Source organism: Lonchura striata, chromosome 3 (assembly GCF_046129695.1).
Source record: "Lonchura striata isolate bLonStr1 chromosome 3, bLonStr1.mat, whole genome shotgun sequence".
Taxonomy (NCBI): Eukaryota; Metazoa; Chordata; class Aves; order Passeriformes; family Estrildidae; genus Lonchura; species Lonchura striata.
Window position 1 is genome coordinate 43,228,087 of NC_134605.1, and position 20,442 is coordinate 43,248,528.

Sequence of the window (20,442 nt, forward strand, 5' to 3'; positions counted from 1 at the left end):
GCCACCGGCACCGGCCCGCAGGGGAGGCGGCAGCGGCGGCGCGCCCGCCGGCAGCGCCCGGCTCCGCTGGGTGCGGTGACAGCCCCGTCCGGCCGCGCCGGCCCCCGCCTGCCTCCCGCCGCCTCCCGCCGCCTGCGATGCTCAGTGAGTGGGTCCGGCCCGGGGCCGCGGCCCGGGCCCCGCTCGGGGGGGCGCGGGGGGCGGGGCCGGCGGCGGGATGGGGCCCGGGCGTCCCGCGGGCCGCCTCGTGGCGGAGGCCCGCAGGCCCGGCGCGGCTCCCGCAGGCCGGCGGAGGCTCCTCGGCACGGGCGCGGCCCTGGGGCAGCCCCGGCTGCGGACGGGGCCGGGCGCGTGGGGGCCTCTGGTCGTGATATCCTTCTTTCCCCAGGAAAGTGCGTGGGTTTAATGAGCGTCTTCTTGTCGCGCCATCTCTCTTCCCCCTTTTTTTTTTTTTTCCTCCTTTTTCTTTTTATTTTTTTTTTTTCAATATTGACAGGAGAAAGCTTTAACTTTGGCGTCCCTTCAGCGAGCGCCCTTCGGCCCGCGGAGCAGCCGCAGGACGGGCGCGGGGCCCCGCAGGGCTCCCGGCCCGGTGCCCCCGTCAGGGCCCACGGGCGAGCAGCGCCCGGTCCGCGGCTCCGCTCGGCCCAGGAGGGGCCCGGGGTGGCGTGAAGTGGGTTGGAGGAAAGCGCGTCCCGCAGAGGACATCGGTGAAGCGCTGCTTGGCACCGACTTGTGGCCGCAGGGGGGCTGGGGGCAAACAGTGTGGAATTGGCAAAGCGTCATTCGTGGATGGTGAGCCAGATCTCTGTCCAAATGCAAATGGATTCCTGCTCTTTTAAAAATCACAGCTGTTCCCTCTCTGCCTCTTCACATGAATGCCACTGTTCAGGCAAAAGCCTTCTTCGTAGTTCCTGCTATCCTATTTCTCTATTTTGCACCACCACCGTGCTCTCCAAGTCAACTTGTCATGTTTACTTGCCTATTTTTGAGAATTACAGCTGCTGCATGTGCGACATCCCTTGGCTCTTAGTTTATGGTTATCTCCATATCAGTTTATCCTTATTTCGTTTATTCTGAAATTTTGTAAATTTCAGATTATCCTAATGTCGCAAAATTTAAAATTGAGACCTATTATTGTTGGTAGGCCCCATATTTCACCTGTGGTGATAAAGGATAAAAGATTATTTTTTGCTATTCACAACTGAGGCCTGAGACAGAGTTCTTATTAGAGAATATTCAAAAGATGCTTTTGTTTTATGCTTTTATTGGTTTGGGAGTTGGGTGTTTAATTTAGCTCTCTGATGCTCACACGTCTTTCCTCAGTCTGTTGGAAGAAAGAGACTGTTGTCCCAGTGTCAGGACAGGAATACAGAGTCTTTAAAAGCAGTGTTTCCAGTGCTAGTTTTAAAACTCTTTTTAGTATGTCTGTACTGGAATTATTTCAAGGCCGTGGAATCTGCCTAAACCTGTACCTGAAATGTAGCATAGGCGGGAAAATAATTTCCTTGGCCCAGTGCTTAATTCACAACTAATTTCCAGCCTTTCCAGGAAGGAGGAATTTGCAATGTGTTTTGTGTTATTAGCCTCTGCTCTGGTTTTTTTTTTTTTTCCCCAGTGGTTTTGGTTCCTCAAAAAAAAAAAAAAAATTACCTTAACCTTTTTTCAGTTCTCCAGTTTGAAACACTGCAGAAAATGCTGCACTGTAGCTCTGCATTCTCACAATTTGATCTTCCCTTATGTATTTTGCTTATCAGTAAAATTAGTTAATGGCATCAATATTTATTATTCTCTTTGGCTGTCTGAGGAGAATGAGACAGCTGGATAGCTGGGACTTCTGAACAATTGTTTCAAGCTTTATGCATTTTGTGAACAAGGAACTCTATATGCTTTCATCTTGTTACATATTTTGGAGATTATCCTCACTTATGAGAGCAAGAGTCTTAAAATTGACACAAAGTTAAAAATGGCAGGCTTGTCCTTTTATGCTTTTAAATTCTGCTTCAGTGACCTGTTGTGAATTGGTATATCTTGAGTCAGGCTGATGGCATTTTGGGAGGCCATCCTTCTGTTTATTTTATGATACACTCTAATTTTGATAAATGTCTCAATAAACAGTATTTGTAGCAGTGTTGATTTTGCTCTTGCACTTTTCATGAATGCTTTTCCTGCCTTGGTGACATTGTTCTTTGTATGCTGAGCAAAGTGAAGGAAGAAGCAGAGAGCTGAAATTAGAGTATGGGTGACACCTGTGTCTGATGATAATGGGTGTTTCTTGATGAAGATGCATTTCCTTAAGGGAGTTCCTGTTGTGTCACCTGGAAGTAGGGAAAAAATCTCCTTGAAATACTGCTGCTAACATCCTCTACTGTGACTGCAGGAGGGAGTGCATAGGGGTGCAAGAAGCTCTGAAGATTGCATAAATGCCTTGGTGTGGACCTGGACAAATCACTTGCACATGAGTCCATGCTGTTGGCTGAAATGCAGAAGAATGGTAACAATACATTGTGAAGCTTAGTTAAGGCTGTTTTTTAGGAAGGTGCCAAGTTGCTGGTCCATCCTTGTGTCCCACTCTACTTGGTGGTCTTGATAAGAGTTCTGTCTTTTCTACAGTTTCCAGCAGAAGTGTTACACTTGAGGCAGTGTCTCAGATATGACTTCATTAATTGCAGGGAAGATGAAAAGGAAGTTTGCTTTTGGAGTGAAAGAAGGTGTTGAAAACTTTATTTTAATGGCTCTATCTGGAAATGTTTTGAAAACTCCCCACCTGTTGCCCCTTCCCCACCCTCAACAGTTACTTAACCTGTGGAAACAAATGGGAATCTTTTTAAGGTTTTCACCCAAGCATTTGGGTTTGCAATTCTTCGTATTTGTTGAAGGTGAACTATTGCTGAAATCTTATCCTCATCCACTTGTACCTAACTCCACAAAAGGGTTCTTTTTCTAACAAGTGGAATAAGCACTAAAGTGTGCATGGGTATTAGGAAAAACTCATTTGTGTTTTTAAAGCTGTCCTTTTGGTAGAAATAATGGTTCTTACAAAGGAAGGAAAGGCATCCTTGTCTCTTTCAGAGAAGCTGTTTTTCATCAGATTTAGCTATTTAAACCAGGAAGCAGTAGCACTCAGGAAACATTGATGTCATTGGTATTGAGGCTGTAAGGTGTTGAACTATCTCCAGACAGGCTTTACCTGGTGTTGTGATAGGGGAAAAAAAAAAAACAAACAAACAAACAAACAAAAAAAAACCCAAAAAAAAACCCAAAAAAAAACCTGTGGCTTAGTTTTGCTTTATTTAAAGCCTTTTAGGATATCTAAACTTTTGTGTAAACTTAATAGCTGTTGTGAAGGATTGGTGTAGACAGCGACTACCCAAATAGCAAGGAAGCTATTGCATTCATCTTACTGAGGTTCCTTTATTACAAGCCAGGGGCTAAAAGGTAGCATAGGGCTCATCTTGATTATGAGGTACTTCCAAGTGGTGTTTGTGAGGATGGGTTCCTAAATAAATATTTTAAAAAGCCCTTCAAAAGATTCTTTTTGTTTCAAACTTTTGTAAGAGGGATGCCTGGATAGGTCAAGCCAAATGATAGATAAAGCTCTGCTTTTAATTTCCCTCTTTTTTTTTTCCTGGAACCTATCTCAGTGAAGTGCCAGAAGTCTGGCTCTAACCTTTAAATTCAGCCAATAAGCTTTTGCTTCTTGAACTCCCCAAATAGATTTGATGTATAAAGAATTATGTTTCCAAAATTTCCATATTTGTATGTTAATTTCTCATTCCACTGAACCTTCTGGAAGCTTTTTTTGTTGGTTGGTCAAGCAGAGCAACCAGAAAATGACTGAAGAGTACTCAGACTGCTGCTGTCAAAATTCAAGGAGGAGATATAACTCCCTTTTTATGAGCTGTTTTTAACAAAAATGTTTCAGTTCACCATTGCAGTTTTAGTCAAGAATCCCCAAAACTATTCTTGATTCCTCTGTGAATTAGTAGAATTAGGCAAAATATCTTCCGGTATCTACAAAATATCTGAGTCTGGCCATAGTACTGGGAGGCAAATCCTGGAAGGTTCTGTTTCATATCTCAGCAACAAAAATGCAAAGAGGTTTGTTTTCTATCAGTACCGATGCAGCTACAGTCTAAGCTGATCTCAGCCTACCCTGTAAGGATCTCATCACCTCTTTCTTTCCTTTTGAGGTCATGAAACGCGTACGCACAGAACAGATTCAGATGGCAGTGTCCTGCTACCTCAAGCGCCGTCAGTATGTGGACTCAGAAGGTCCCCTAAAACAAGGGCTGAGGCTGTGTCAGACTGCTGAAGAGATGGCAGCTAATCTCACAGGTAATCCTATCGTATTTTCCATGACTACTTCTTGGCAGAGTTGTGAGCACGTGTGCTGGCAGCTATATGAATTTGTCTGTGCATGTGGACATTTCTCCTTTTGAAATGAAGAAAATTCTCACTGTTAAGTTTGTGTGAATTATGAACTTCTGAAGAATGAAAATGTGGGTGAAGTGTAACAAGATGACATTTGTAATCAGTGAAACATCAGGCTGAAATACCAGGCTGAGGGTAGTGGAAAATACATCTGGTTTATCCCAAATACATGAAGTCTGGTGAGTAGTGGTGCTTTGGAATGGAAGGGAGAAGAACCTAGATGAGAAAGGAAGTAGAAGCAGGAAATTCTGTTGTACCTTTGTACTTCAGCAGAGTTATATCATATGAATTTAAAGTGATAATGCTGTGTCTTTTTCTGACATAGTCAGCCTTGTAGTTATGAGGAGTCTGCTCTTGTCATTTGGGGAAAAAACCCAAAACCTTGAGTAGATGAAAAAAAGCATGCAGGGAGATAAAACTTTCTTCTCTTTCTTAAAGACACTTGAATCCTGCCACACAGCTTGCTTTCCAAATTTTGTCTGTGACAGTTGTCATTGTAAGTATTATTTTTGTTTCAACAAACTCTGCTGCTGCTTGAACACATAGAAGTATTGGAAGGATGAAAGCTATGTGGACTATACAGAGATTAAATTTACTTGTAAAAGTAAGAGAAAATACTGGGCTGATATTTTGGGTAAAAAAGCAAGGAGAAACTTTTTTTTCTCAATGAAACAGCTTAGATTATGGCAGTGTCTCAGACAAAGGGGAGTGATGGAGTTGCTTGTAATATGACTTAATTTGACAAAATATTAATAGCTAAATAACTGTGTTTGTGGCTAGATAAGGCTGGATGCAGGAACAGGTAACATACTCTAAAGGAATACCTTTAGAGTATTTTACCATAGTTAACCATCGAAAGATGAGTGACTTGTAGGTCAATGTCCAGGAAGACTCCCTCAGTGATCTGGAGGAAACTGGGCAATATTTCATTATTAAAATCATAGTACTTTTCATTTCCTTGCTTTTTTCAGCCTAACTATCAGAAGTTTATTGAAATCCCTGAAAAAGTACTGGGGAAGATGGAGAAAGGATGAAACCAAAGTAAACTGCAGAATTGTTTTTCAATGGGAGATTTTTTTGTGAGAAGTGGGTAGAAACATCTGTGTTAAAACATGCTCAGAATGTGATGCCAGCCATATGAGGAAGACACAGAAGTGTCTGAAATAATGAAGATGAACTGGATTACAAGCCCTTGCATGAGCATGTGGCCTCATGCAGAAAAAAAAATACTTCTATAAAGAGTTTGAATGAATGTGTTACATTTTGTATTTTCTACTGAACTTCCATGAAATATTACTAAATTTCATGTTAGTCTCTATCCTCTTGCCAGTGCATGGGTTTTGTGGATGGTAATTGAGAATTTAGTCATCAGTGTTCATTAGAAGGGAAAATGGGCTGCTCACGTATTCAACTGCTTACTACTTCTTGTCAGATGCGCTTGCAGTGAGCTGTCAGTAAGCATGCTGCAGTTTCATCAGTGATTGTTAGAAAAGTAAGCCCGAGCTTGTTACTTAATCTGACAACTGATGCTGAAAATACTTTCTGCTGCAGTCATCTTGGTTTTGTGAACTGAGTAAAAACTGAGCAGATTGTAAAGCTTGCAGCGCTTTATGTTTGGGAAATTAATCAAATGTGTTTTTCTGAAGATGTTTTTGCTTCTTCCTTAGCAAAGCTCACCTTGTTTTTTATGTTCAGCTTTCTTGTTTGACTTTTAAATTAACTAGCCTGTGTGAATGGGGGACTTGGAGGGGACCTCAGGAGATGATCTGGTCCAGCCTTTTCTGTGGGAGAGGGAGCCCAGATGAGATTATCTAGAATTCTATCCAATTATATCTGCAGTAAAATAGCACAGAGCTTCCTTGTGATTATCCCATATTTCTCTAAAAAACAAGGACAATGTGTGAGGACAGAGTGAGTGACCAAGGAAAGGTTCCTCTAATACTGCCCATAGCATTGTTAGCATATATGACTAGCTGAAATAATGTACCGTTATACATCATCACACTCATCTAAAATAGGAATCAGTTGCTGTTACACAACGTTTACAGTAGCCCCACATTTGTTAGCTGGAAGCAATTATGCTGGTAGCCAACACACGAGACCAGGAGGGTACTGTCCATATCCCTGAGTTAGGAGTGAGTTCCTTTGCATTTCCTATCAGGTTGCATAGCTGGCTGCACTTAATTGGCTGTGGAGGAGCAGATATTTCCAATTGATGTTCTTATGACCACTGGGGAATGTGGAAAAGAAACTGCTGGTAGGTTTATTAAAATATGAGAAAAATATAGCCAGTGTTTTATTTCTACCAGGTGGAAAATGTGCATGAAATTTTACTCTTGTTTTGGAATCAGTTGACTTCTTGATCCTTTTTGCAGTTCTCATTGGTTTAAAGTTTTCAGAAGGCAAAGAATTAGAATTTGTTAGAGCTGTCTGGTATGTAGAGTTCATTTACCATTTGCTGGATGGGAATGAGCTCTAGTATCATTACTGAAAAAATAGGCCATAATGGTTGCCCAGTCAGGCAACCTGTTTCAGGACAGGTAGACAAAGATGATACTCCACTTTCTGAATCATGATGTACACCTTAATTTTGGAACTAAGTTGCTTATGCAGAGGAAGTCGTGGCCTGGAGAAAATATCTCAAAGTTGATTGCATAGCATGAACAAGGTGGCAGGCCATTCCCATTCATGCAGACATGAGGCCACCAGATCTCTGTCAAGAGTTGACTCTTACATGTAATCCTGTGATAGCATAAGAGACAGGCCCTCATATTTCTGCATTTCTTGGCTTTTACAAAGAGTTGTATGGGTTGCGTTTGAAACGGTCACTAAGTATTGAGTTACTATGTGTACATACATGCAGTTTACTTTCTCATGCTGAAGATTGATTATATTCAATTTTACATCCAAATAGAAGAGCTTTTCACTTTAGATATTGAGTAGTACCAGTATGTGAATGTGAAGTTCTTACCATCTTTGAGTTTCCGAAGCAGCCAGGCTGTAGAAAGCTCCAGTGTAGCTGTGCAACTTTCAGCAAGTTATATTCATTTATATCTGAACTCATTTAAAAATGAGATGGTATCATATTGATGCTGGAATCTGGTTTTGTTTTGGTTTAGTTTTTTTTCCCCAAGAGAGGATGATGAGCTCAGCCCATCTCTCTATTTCAAGAGCTGAATTCACCTTGCCAAACATACCTCATGTATTTACCCAAACTGAAGGAAGGTAAACCTGTGTCTTACCAGAGAGAAAGAGAGAGAGGAGCGGGGGAAGAATAGTGACAGGCTGCCTGTGTACCATGTGCTGATCTCTTGCTAACTAGAGGCATTGAGATGAGCTGGAGACTGGCCTATCTCTCTTCAGCGTGTGAACATTTGATAGTGTTGTTTATAGACTTCCAGGGCTGTCAGACTTGTGCCTCTGTGCATGAGCCAAATGCTGGAACAAAACACCTCCCAATCAATCAGGAGTAGAAAGGCAGAGGATGGAAAGTGGTGCAGGGCAAGGAAGACTGAAATGAATTGAAGTGAAAGTAATAAAAATAAAGGGTTTGGAGGGAACGAGAGTTATGATTTGAAGAAAAAAAAAATCAGAAAGGAAAATAGTGAAACTCTTTGCCTTCTTGTGCTCTATTTAGAGCAGCAGAACTTGGGTTTCTAATCACTGGTATTTGCATGTGCTTGGGGTTTCTTGGTGCATGTCTATAAACTTGCACAAAGTCCCCTGTGAATTCCAGGCCATTAGCAGAACAGCAGAGGTTTGGTGCAAGAGAAGGAGAAGCCAATTCCCTTTCTAAACAGTTCAGAACCACTTTTTCGAGAGTCTGGTTCTGCAAAACAGTTTAGCACGGTCTGAGGAGACTGTAACAGCTGTGTTTGTGGTCAGTTGTCAGCTCCCCCTTAACCTAAAATTCTCAGGGAGGAGGGCACATTTTGGTAAAACATTACCAAGTGTTTACTTAGAGATTCAGTTTTCTCCACCACCTCTGTGAGACTTAATAAATTATAATGCTTTTAATTTGTTGTAAATTATAATGACTGGGATGAGAAATTTGAGAATCTGAAGTATTGTCACTTTAGACCTATTTATGATGGTTGCTGGGACTCACTGAAAAAGAAACTATACTTTGGAGCAAAGTTGTATGCTGCTTTTCTCATCTTTATTGAATGTAAAGTTGCAAAACCACAGTTGTAAAACTTATGAGGAGTCTGTAATGGTTGTTACACTGAATTTCTTGGGAATTTATGGTTGTATTTGAAAACCTGAAAATGTGTTCTGGGTGGAAGAGGTGAGTTGCTGAGATTTTTAGGGTGGGTTTTGGCTTTCAGTGTATTTTCTCCTTTATGCTCTGTCTAGGTGGTTAATGCCATGTTTAGATGTTTTGGACTATGTCATACTTGAATGGTTTGAAAGATGAAATGTCATATGAGTGGCTGCATACATTGGATTTTATGAGAAGCTTTGTTTTCAGACACACGTGTAAAAATCCTTAAATCCTTATGTATGTTTTGCTTTTTTTATTTCACAGTCCAATCTGAGTCTGGTTGTGCCAACGTCGTGTCTGCAGCTCCCTGCCTGGCGGAGCCACAGCAATATGAAGTACAGTTTGGAAGATTACGCAATTTTCTGACAGGTAAATTGAGAAGCATGGAAGAAAACTGACTTTTTTTGTCATTTTATTGAGTAAAGGGCAATACAGTAAAATTCAAAATCATATCTCTAATAATGTTTTGATTTCTAGTTTTGAGATTTCAACTAAAATAGAAGTATGTTTTCTTTTTTTGGTTGTTTTCTATGTGCTGAATAGCTTTGAGTTTTGTAGATGGCTGGCTTTTGCCTTTTCTTCTTCAAGCATTTGCCCTTTGTAGGTCTTCTAGGCAACACCATATTTACATAGGACAGGAAGGAAAATCAGTGTTTTTTGTGAAAGGCAAGTAACTGAGAAAAGACTGTAGCTCTCTGTTGCATCCTAGTTTAAGGTTTTATTTTTATCCGTAATTGGCTTGTTCTCATGATGGTCTGGATTTCCAAGGGAGAACGTGTTCCCATAAATTTAGGTGTACTGGCTTTGAGACTGGAGCAATACAGCAAGGTAAAATAGTTTGTACTCTGTACTGATGCAGAATACAAATAATGATTTAATTTTTATATAATTATTTTATAATTTTTTTAACAAGTACTCTTGGGAGTGTCCTTATTTCTTTTATAAGTCACTCACATAGGAAGAAGAAAGGAGATAGAATTTTTAAAGAATAGTACCAAGGAAAGTGAAGTTGTCACACACAATATTTGTCCAGTGTATGGATTTGGTCCCAGTGTGAATAACATCAGGATTATTATTTCTGATAGTTTTGGAAGGGAAAGGAGCAGGAAAGCAAAGGCAGCAAATAGTGAATTCTTGGCACCTTGTCATCTACAGCAGTCCAATACCTTTGCACTTCAGTATTTTAAGTAAATCCTTATGGTTTAATAAATTTTTAGAAGTACGATAGCTCTGTTCAGTGCTTGGTGAAGTGCTTGCTTAATGCTTGATGAAGTGCTAGGTTTTGGTGTTTGGGTTGACAGCTTTCATCATTTGCCTTGCAGCAGCTTGCCTGTTGTCCTTCCACTGAGCACCTCTGAGAAGAGGCTGGCTCCTTTTCCTGTGTAATGTCCCACTGAGTACTGAAGGCAAGCAATTGAATACCCCCTTATTCTTCTAGACAGACCAAGCTCCTGTAACCTCTTCATATGTTCCTAGGGAACATTTTCTTTGTTCCTGTTTCTGCCAGCTTCCCATCTCTTCCCTTTTTCCCCTACTGCAAAGAGAGGTCCTTCCCTTTGTTTCTTTTTTGGACTAGTGCACCTGGAGGAAAAAAGAAACTCGCTGACTGCTTAGAGCTTGTATTACATGCAGACCACTGTTTTCACGGATTTTGGCCCAGTTTCAGTGGGACATGAAGAAGAGTGATGCTCAAGTATGCAAATATGTATGCACACTGCATATACACTGCACACCATGCATACTCTGTAGCTACTCCTGTAGAAATGAGAGGCACAGTATGGACTAGAGAAAGTCTGGAAGAGTGTTCAACACAAAGGAAAAAATAACCTAATGAGAAGGGAGAAAAGAGAACATACATTGGTGAGTGGCAGGAGGGAAGAGCATGTTCAAAAGCAGCAATGCGTTTTGAGGATCAGCAAATGTTTGAGGATCAGCAGTGCCTGTTTGTTTTCCATTAATTTGGACCATTTGTTCCTGTGGTAGTAACTCATTGTGGCCCTGTTTGTTGCTATGGTGTTCGGCAGGCTCCACTCCTCCAGCTCCCTGCAGCTGGCAAGCAGCCCCAGAGAAGCTGGGGAAGGAGGGGTGGAGCTGTTGCGCAGATCAGCCTCTGCAAGGTACAGCACAGCCTAATCGGGGTTTGTTACACTGTGTACTAGGAATTACTGCTGCGATCTGCCTTGGCAGAGAGAGAAAAGCATGTACATGAGCAGGCACAAAAATAAAACAAGGGCACAGCATATTGCAGTACATTTTGGAAACTGTATCTTCCTGAAGACAAATCAGTTCCATCCAAAGCACCACACTTAGGTTTTACTGAAGCTGAGAAAAAAAAAGCTCAGGCCAGACAAGCTAGGTAAATAATTTTGGCTTAAACACTTAAAGTACTCTTTTAAATACAATTAATACATTTTTAAAGTTTATTTGTCACAATAAACAAAGGGTACAAAGATCATATTTTTTATTTTGAAATAAATGGGGGAAATTCAACTATCATGTATTTTATGAGGTGGTATATTATTAGTTGTCCCACACCTGAAAAGGGTTTTGAAATACCTGCATTTTGTTCTGACAAGGTATCTCACTGATGTGGCAATCTCTACTGTACCTCCTTTAGGTGACAGAAGAAGTTTGCTTAGATGTGCCAACAAACGTCTCTTTTTGCTTGCTTTCTGATGGCACTGTCAAGGCTTTCTCAGTAGTCATCCTCTTTTATTCCCAGTGGGAAGTGGTTTGAAAAGTCATTCAAAGTTTGTTGTTGTGTTCTTTATATAGATTCAGATTCTCAGCACAGCCATGAAGTGATGCCTCTTCTGTATCCCCTCTTCGTCTACCTCCATCTGAACATGGTCCAGAATGGCCTAAAAAGCACAGTGGACAGTTTTTACAGCCGCTTCCATGGCATGTTCTTGCAGAATGCCAGCCAGAAGGATATCATTGAACAGTTGCAGACTACCATGACTATTCAAGATATCCTGTCCAACTTGAAGCTCCGGGCCTTTCTGGACAACAAATATGTCATCCGCCTTCAAGAGGACAGCTACAACTACCTTCTTCGCTACCTCCAAAGTGACAACAACAACGCCCTGTGCAAAGTCTTGACCTTGCACATTCACTTGGATGTGCAGCCTGCCAAGAGGACTGACTACCAGCTCTATGCTGGTGGGAGCTCCTCACGCAACGAGAGCAACGGCCTGGAACCCAGTGATGTGCCAGCTTCCATTCTGCAGAATGAGGCAGCGCTGGATTTACTGCAGGACAGCATTAAACGTGTCAAGGATGGGCCCCCTTCCTTAACCACCATCTGTTTCTATGCCTTCTATAACACAGAGCAGTTGCTGAACACTGCAGAGATTTCACCAAATAGCAAGCTGCTTGCTGCTGGGTTTGATAATTCATGTGTGAAGCTGTGGAGCCTGCGCTCCAGGAAGTTGAAATCTGAGCCCCACCTTGTTGATGTATCCCGCATCCGTTTGGCTTGTGACATCCTAGATGAGGAGGTTTGGATACCCTTTTTTCCTCCCTTCTTCCCCTTCTGCTGATTTGCTTTGAATACGGATTGTTGAGTATGTAGTAATGTCTTAGGGAACTCTGAGACTGTTGCACAACCTGTCTGCCTTGATGCAGAGATTTTATAACCTACTGTCATCCTTGTTCTTCTCTGCAGTGGTTGTAAATGCTAAATTCAGGTGTAATCAGTCTGTGCTTAGGTCATAGTTTGTTAGTCCTGAGTGCTGGTCCCTCTCCTGCAGCTGTCTTTGAACAAATGACAGTAGAGAGGAAACCCAGAAAGGACAGGTGACTAGAGTAGGCTCTCTTCCCTGAGGAGCATGGAGCCTTCTTTGGCATGGGAAGATGAAACAAGGCGATACAGGCAATGAAAACACTGTGCCAAATGAAAACTAGAAGGGAAGTAGCTCGGAACAACCAGGCAAAAGGGTGGAGAGAAGAGCAGCTAAACAGGAAGAAGAAAATATAGACAAAGTAAGGAAAGTGCTAAAGAAGTCTGATCAGATGCCTATGTGCAAAGCTGTATTTTGGGTATCACCTTAATTTGCCAGAGGTCAAGGGTTATGGAAGAATTATGCAAAATGCTAAGGAATCTGAAGTGTTGAAACTTTTTAGAGGCCTCCTATTCTTCCTCAGAGTGCTAAAGACAAGGACAGGATGTGTGTACCTTTACTTCACATGCAAAGCTAGCTGGCATTTTCTGCTTGACTTTTTTCTGTTTCCCTTTCTAGTCACACTTTTCCTCTCCTCTCCACACAGCTGCCCAAGTAGCAACTTATATCTGGTTAGAGATCAAAATTTTGACTCTTCTGCTGTTTAATCACTCTTCTTCTAAAGAAAAAAAAGTAACTAATTTGTTCTTGTGTTGAGTGTTTATCAGGAGAGAGACAACCTTTTTTCCACTGTTTTTTCTTCTAAAAAATACTTAGTGGCAAAGTTCCATTTTATTTTGGAAGAGTGCTGAGAGCTTGGTGTATTTAGAGATCTCTGATTGGGGATTGGTTTGTTAAACAGCTTGAGAAAAGAGGCAGGCATCAAGGTGAGACAGCACAGCAGCATGTTCACTGCTTCCCAGGTTTGCCCTTTTTGCAGAGTGAGCAGGTAAGTGGGTCAGACTAGCCCAAAATAGAGCTATGACTTGTTTTCATTATAAACTGCAAGAGTTCATAGGGCATAGTGACTGTATATTGCCCATCATGGAAGCCAAATGTCAGCAACCTGCAACAGAGGAGGATTTGTCTGGTAAATCAGCAGGTCACCTTCTTTGGCTTGGACTGTGGAAAAATGAGATACTGCCAGGTTATCAGGAGTGTATTAGCTTTCTTTGGCATGTAGTCGTAGACTTGGCATTGTACACATTTTAGGAGTCTGCCATGGAATCCTGACTGCTCATGGTTTATGGTGGCTAGTTGATGTTTTGTGCACAGGTCTAAAGCCAAAAACTGGTCAAAAACCAGCACAGATCAAAGTCATCATTGCCCTGAATAATATCCACCACTGACAAAACAAACAGTGACCTGAGCAGGAGTTCAGAATTGAGGGAGGCTACCAATATCAGCCTGAGCACCTGATTACCAAATGCAAATGAAAGCCCCTAGACTACAAAGAGATGAATTCAGATATCTGGGAGCCCTAAGTGGACTGGCACAGGCACCCACAGCGTTGCAGGGGGGAACAGGCCAGCAATTGCCTTGATGCCATGCGAGAGGAAGCCAAATATACCGAGACCAAACCAGACTACCTTGACTGGGCTGCAGCTCAGTGTGAGCAGGGGCTGTATTTCAGATTGTCACTGCAGTGTGATCAGTGCAATTCACAGGGATGAAGCTGATACAGACTTTGACGAAGAACAAAAATTCTGAATCTGCTTTGACATTTTTTCTATGAGTCCTATAAAATAACTTATGAGAATGTTAAAATTTGTTTTGGTTGATTTCTGTATTGCATAATTAGCTTTGGATAATGTATTTAAATAGTAATGCATTAAATAAGTAGTCTTCAGCCTGGTCTTTTATTTTCTGCAAGGAAACAGATCTTTCCTTTTATGCAGTCACAAAGGTCTAAAATCAAGCTAGTTTCAGTGAATGTTGTTCAGGGTGGCACTAAAGCTACTCTGTTGGGTTTAATTCTTCTTGTGAAGGGGTCTGTGTATATATGTATGTAAAAGAGGTTGAAATTTAGCAAATGTGTTAGAACAACAGTTTTTTCCTAGTCCATGTGAAGTCTTTGTGTCACTGAGGTCAAAATAATTTTCTAGGTATAGTTTTACTAAATTTTGCTCAGTGTGGTGCTGCAGTGTACTTCACTAGTGTAGTCTTTCTTCTTGCAAATAAGAGAGACTTACTATTTTGGATACAGTAATTCTGTTTCCTGTATAGTAGCATCTCACAAATGCCACTTTATTGTCCCTCTTACTTTGAGTCCAGTATAAAAATGGAGTTTTGTAGCTGTACAAATGGAAGTATTGTTTTTGTCTTTGCAATTTTACCATGTTCATTGCTGGTACTCCATAAATCAACATCAGAAAATAATGCTCTGTTCCAAACCACAATAGTGCCAGCCTTTAAATCCTGTGAAGACTAAGACTTGACCCCATTTAGCTCTGCTTCTAAAGTTCTGCTTTTAAGTGGCAGTAGTCCTTCAAGTGATAATGAGTGGGAATGATGCTGACACCTTGCTTGATGGCAGATGGGAGGGAATTCTGGAAGGAGCAGTAAAGAATATCTTGCAAAGAGAGCTGTCCTTCCTTATCATTCCATGCTAGGGTATCTCTGCTGTAGACAGATAAGAGGTCTTCCCTTTTGACAACTTAAGAGCAGTGCAGGATGAGAGAGATTATGACACCCAGGAAAACCTGTTACTTGTTAGGGAAAAAAAAAAAAAAAAAAAAGGGAGGAATGTGAGTTTATGATTTGTTTCTCTTTGAGGCTATCATTGTTGCTTTTTGAGGCTTGGTGGCTGCACTTGCAGCTGCCTTGCTAATCTGGTCAGCAGACTAACTTGGATAGGGAGGAAACTGAAAAATGTGGCGACTCAGAAGCATTATAGATGTACTGTTTTCAGTGAGCTATGACAGGAGTGTGCAGTTGTGCTAAGTGGGTGTCCAACAAAAAGATAAGATTTGCTACCTGTGACCATATAGGAGTGTGGGTTTCAACGCTGCAGAAGGTGTTGTCAAATCTCCTGGTACTGTAATACAAGGAGGGAAGAGGAGGTGCTTGCAGACAGCCATGTAGCCTTGTATTTAAATGCACAAAATTAAGTACTTGGACTTGCAAAATTTGCAGAAACTAGTACAATTACAGGCAGCTTGAATGGGCTTCCACTGGTTAACTTGTCAGGAATCTTATGGTCATAATTAAATAGTATAAAATGCTGCCGGTATCAGCCATTCTCCTTTAATGTGGCAACACAGCCTAGAGATGCTGTGGATTCCAGTAGGAAAGCAATTTGAATAAGAATGGTCCTTTTGCATGGCAGATCCTGCAGTTTCTGTTTGCCTCACCTCCATAGCAGAGAGGAAGTTGGCTTCCAGCCACATTATAAAGCTCCCATGGGTGCTGACTATGAAGAGAAGCAGCATTGCTAAAGATGGCTTGCTGCCTACTATGTAACATGCCGTTGAGATGGAGAAAGGCAAGGAGATGGCTAAGTCAGAGTTTGCTCACCTCCAGCGTGAAATTTGAAACCACTGGAGGAGAAGCACTTTCTGGGTTATTGTTAAGTCTGAAGCCAAACTGTCTGTGGGTCCTGAGGTTGGAGGTGGGGGCATGGGAGGTGGAGAGCTGCTTACAACACACTGACTCCTGCTGCTCTGACTTCTGCTGGTTGTCAACAGTCCAGCAGCCCTGGGGAGTTTGGTTTCCTCTCAGGGCAGGAAGTGCTCCTTCTGCAGGAAATGGGCCAGTTCAAATGATAAATGATAAAGGGGCTGCTTACAAACAAAAGGATGTCATGTTGAATTTGATGTGCAGAGATTGTCTGTGAATGAGTGTCACTGATTCAGTACTGAGGAAAAGTGTCTTCCTGACAGTCCCGAGGAAGGCTGGTCTCAAGCTGCTACACAGGTGTACCCCAAGCAAGAGTTAGTTATCTTGCACTGTCAGTGAGACCCCAGTTTGTCAAGCAAGGACACTTCTGAGATCTGTTGAAACCTGTGTAGTCTGTAGCCTTAGAGCGTCAAGAGGTGGTACCTGAGTAGGCTTTTAGAGACTCAGGAAATCTCCATCAAGAGATTCCTTTATCTCAGTTTACTGAATTAGTCTTTAAAAACAAAAGCCTTTACTTGTTGACTATCTGCCCTGGTACTTGAATTGGATAATTACAGGATGCAAAGGTTTTCCAGTGCCATCATTTTTGTGATTGTTCATTGTCTCCTACACCAAAATAGATACATTGGCCTAAATAAGCTGCATACATTTGCTATTCTTGAAGGCTGTTCAGGAAGGGTGAGGATGTGAAAGCATCCTGATGGAGCTTAGAGGGAGAAATTTATGTTAGCCTTGCTGCATTTCTGTTCACATGCGGAATTGAGAAAGAATGTTAAGCAGACAGCTTGTCAAATATCCTTTGTCTTTCCATCTCCTGCCTTTCGTTTAAGACATCTGTGCTTGTTTCCCTCTACTGTGAGATTCACTTCCAACAATGACCACACAAAAAGAGTAGATGCCAAGATCTGCATTCAACATCTTAGCCAAGTATTTTTAGTAGACCGGAGAGAGACTATGCATATATTTTTAGCAAAAGGAAAAATATCATCAAATATTTATTCCCCTCTGTGCCTGCAGTCTCTGGTTAAGATGCCTTCTGGACTGAGCATAAGGGTACCAAAATTAAAGAGAATGCCTTTATAGAAAGTCTTATCTCACCATCTCTTTCAGTATTCACTTGTAGCAAATGTACCAGCAATGTTTGTGTCTCAGAGTTGCACAAACTGTGCCACATCTAAAGTAAATAAAGTAAATTATCTTAATTCCTTCTGTATTAACACCCTCCTGGTTTCCTCATGGAGGATTTTATATTTGTTGAATGGATAAACATGCTTTCCTTCCTTGTTCCTTTTTCTTCTTCTTGACCAGGAGGAAGAGGATGACAACGCAGGCACGGAAATGAAGATCCTGAGAGGACACTGTGGACCTGTGTATAGCACAAGGTTCCTTTCAGACAGTTCAGGACTCTTATCTTGTTCTGAGGACATGTCCATCAGGTACTGGGACCTCGGAAGCTTTACAAACACTGTGTTGTACCAAGGACATGCCTATCCTGTCTGGGATTTGGATATTAGCCCCTGCAGCCTGTACTTTGCCAGCGGTTCCCACGATCGCACTGCAAGGCTCTGGTCGTTTGATCGGACGTACCCACTGCGAATATACGCGGGCCATTTGGCGGACGTGGACTGCATCAAGTTCCACCCCAATTCCAACTACTTAGCAACGGGCTCCACGGACAAAACCGTGCGCCTGTGGAGCACTCAGCAGGGCAACTCAGTGCGGCTTTTCACCGGGCACCGGGGCCCTGTGCTGGCACTCGCGTTTTCCCCCAACGGTAAGTACCTGGCATCAGCAGGTGAAGACCAGCGGCTGAAGCTGTGGGACTTGGCATCAGGAACTCTTTACAAAGAACTGAGGGGGCACACAGACAACATAACCAGTCTTACTTTTAGCCCTGACAGTAGTTTAATTGCTTCAGCATCGATGGACAATTCAGTTCGGGTCTGGGACATTCGGAACACTTACTGCAACGCTCCTGCAGATGGGTCTTCCAGTGAACTGGTTGGTGTATATACCGGACAGATGAATAATGTACTGAGTGTACAGTTTATGGCCTGTAATCTTCTTCTAGTGACTGGAATTGCACAAGAAAATCAGGAACATTAATTTTGCTTTTTGTCTTAGGGAAGCGGGTGGGTGTCTTGTATACCAGAGTCCATTGCAAACTGAGCTTACTGACTGTGAAACACTTCTCTTCCTCTGCCCCCTTGAAGGGCCTGTTCAGAGTGATGCAAATGCTTTAAGACGTCGCAAAAATGCCTGTGCTATTGAACAGAATAACGAAAAAAAGGAGGATTGATGAAAATACGCATTCTAATTTTGTACTTTTAGGAATGGGGAAAAGGGGAGTAAATCCAGTAACTTGGGGAAACTGAAAGCCTGGCCCAGACAGGTGAAACTGCCAACCAGATAAGCTGGTGACCTGCACTTAAATATCATTCATTGATTGATGGGCACATCTTATCTACTGTTAATTTGGCTTGAGTGTGTGGAGAACTACTGGCCCAGTGGTTTTTGTTCTGTTTTGCTTTCCTGGTATTGCAGAGGACCAGCATTTTTAAGACCCTTCTATTAAAAGAACATTACGTATTTTCTACAGTGATAGTGGTCCTAAGTATTTCAGCTCCCTATAGCACTTCAGGAATATTTTGGACTAAAGTAGAAAATACCCTTGTTCTTTTTCAGTAAGGGCAAGGAAATCTGACCTCAGTTGGGGCCCATCTCTGCATTGTTCTTTGGATTTGGTTCCTGGTACTAGCTGTGATTATGTGTATTTATGTTCCATTAATTAGGAAATTTTCTGACTCTGGTTGCTCTGTGTTTTGAGGAAGGGAGGGCAGTGGGGACAGAGTGGTGGATTTAAGGATAACAAACAACTTGCCTTGTCTGGAGGGAGGGCACCATAGAACGGAAACAGCCAAGTTTGGACTCCTAATGGAAACAGGGCATGGCAACCCACCACTGCACCTCACAGAAAGATTTCCATAAATGGAAGTGGGCAGCTGGGGAGAGGAGGATGGGGAGAAACACACGAAGTGACATGGGAAAAAATAGTATTACTAAATTATTGTGTGTACACAGAGGCAGCTCTGCCAGTGTTGGATTTTTCTCAAATGTTGCAATACCAGTTTCATGAACATTTTGTGAGATAAATCATCAGCATTTACAAGAATCTGCAGAAAAAGCACGTTCTAGTTTGTCATTTGGAGAGATTAAATATTTCTGCTTTCTGGAAAGAGTTATTTTGTATTTTGTTTTCTATTAAAAGCATTTAGTTTAAAAAGAAAAATAAAAATTGTTTGGTCCCTTTCTGGGAAGTTTGCTCTGACTTGTATGAGAAGAAGAGGGCAGCAGCTTCCCTTACACTGCATGAGACAGACCTACTTGAAGGCTGAGTCTGGTGGCCTTGGTCACTTGGTGCTGTTTTGATGTCACCCTACTTGCTTGCCACAGAGCTGATGGGACACATCATGGAGTGGGATATCAATACTGACCTACTATTGTAGGTCAGCTGATATGTATGGGGAGGATCTAGGTACCCCCTGAGGTTAACACTGTGCACCAGAAGGCCTCATTCTGTAGCACTACATAACCTTTACTTTGTAGTTTGATCTGTCAAAATGCCTCTTTCAAGCAGATGTGTTCTGGACAGGCTGTGGGTATTAAATGATAATTCCCATCAGATTCCCTCAGCCCTTCCAGATTTTAATGATAAACAATTCACAGTTGCCTTTTTATTTTATTGTGTATTTACAAACCAAATTTTTACCAGAAAAGTGTTTGACCTTTCTGACATTAACACCAGCATGTGCTGTGGCTCAGTGCTGGGAGTAGCAGAAACCCCTCTGTACACCTGGAGTTGAATGGTACTGCTGATCCTCTGATGGCTGCATGTCAGAAGTGTGAAGCAGTTTAACAATCCCAGACCAGGATTGGGCGTGTTGAAGAAAAATGTATGGAAGATGGTTGTGTTGCTGATGCTTTGTGCTATGCAGGTCTTTAGAGAGACCTCCCTCAGCTCTGTTGAATCAATACCATTTTCCAGACTAAACACATGGTATTCTTCAACCTGCAGTAATCCCTCTAATTGCTTTGAGTGGTTTTGCTTGATGTTGTATAGTCTAGCATGAAGATTTTATTGTGAAGTGACTGTTTTGGCTGAATGTCTTTGTGAATACCCAGGAAGGATATGGCCCACCAGTGCTCACTGGAACTCATTTTGCTGTTCGTTGCCATATGTCCTGAGCAGTGTTTAGATTTAGAGCAGCTGGAGTTTTGGTCCTGAAGCAGAGCAAACAGCAACCAAAAGGGAAGGAGAGGAAGGGAGGGGGAAAGAGTAGGGGGCGGAAGTAAGAACAAGATGGGCTGAGAACAAAGTTTCCCATTAACATCTTACTTCTACAGTTCTACAGCAGAATTGGGCTTTTTATTACTTGGGTTGCTCTGAAGTATTGCATGTAGAAA

At 42.1% G+C, this 20,442-nt stretch overlaps 1 protein-coding gene across 3 annotated transcripts; it reads left to right on the plus strand.

Annotated features, from left to right (window-relative positions):
- Nucleotides 1-50: 50 nt before the first annotated feature.
- TAF5L (TATA-box binding protein associated factor 5 like) lies at nt 51-19,289 on the plus strand. Of its 3 annotated transcripts, none has more exons than XM_021527140.2 (5): nt 51-144; nt 4,194-4,338; nt 8,963-9,067; nt 11,474-12,198; nt 17,287-19,289. In XM_021527140.2, exons 2-5 carry the CDS (start codon nt 4,197-4,199, stop codon nt 18,082-18,084), a joined length of 1,770 nt encoding a protein of 589 aa, XP_021382815.1. In that variant the 5' UTR covers nt 51-144; nt 4,194-4,196; the 3' UTR covers nt 18,085-19,289. The 3 variants fall into 3 exon arrangements, with proteins under 3 accessions (XP_021382815.1, XP_021382813.1, XP_021382814.1); XM_021527138.3 differs by lacking the exon at nt 51-144 and adding an exon at nt 326-2,494; XM_021527139.3 differs by lacking the exon at nt 51-144 and adding an exon at nt 326-795.
- The last annotated feature ends 1,153 nt before the right edge of the window (nt 19,290-20,442 follow it).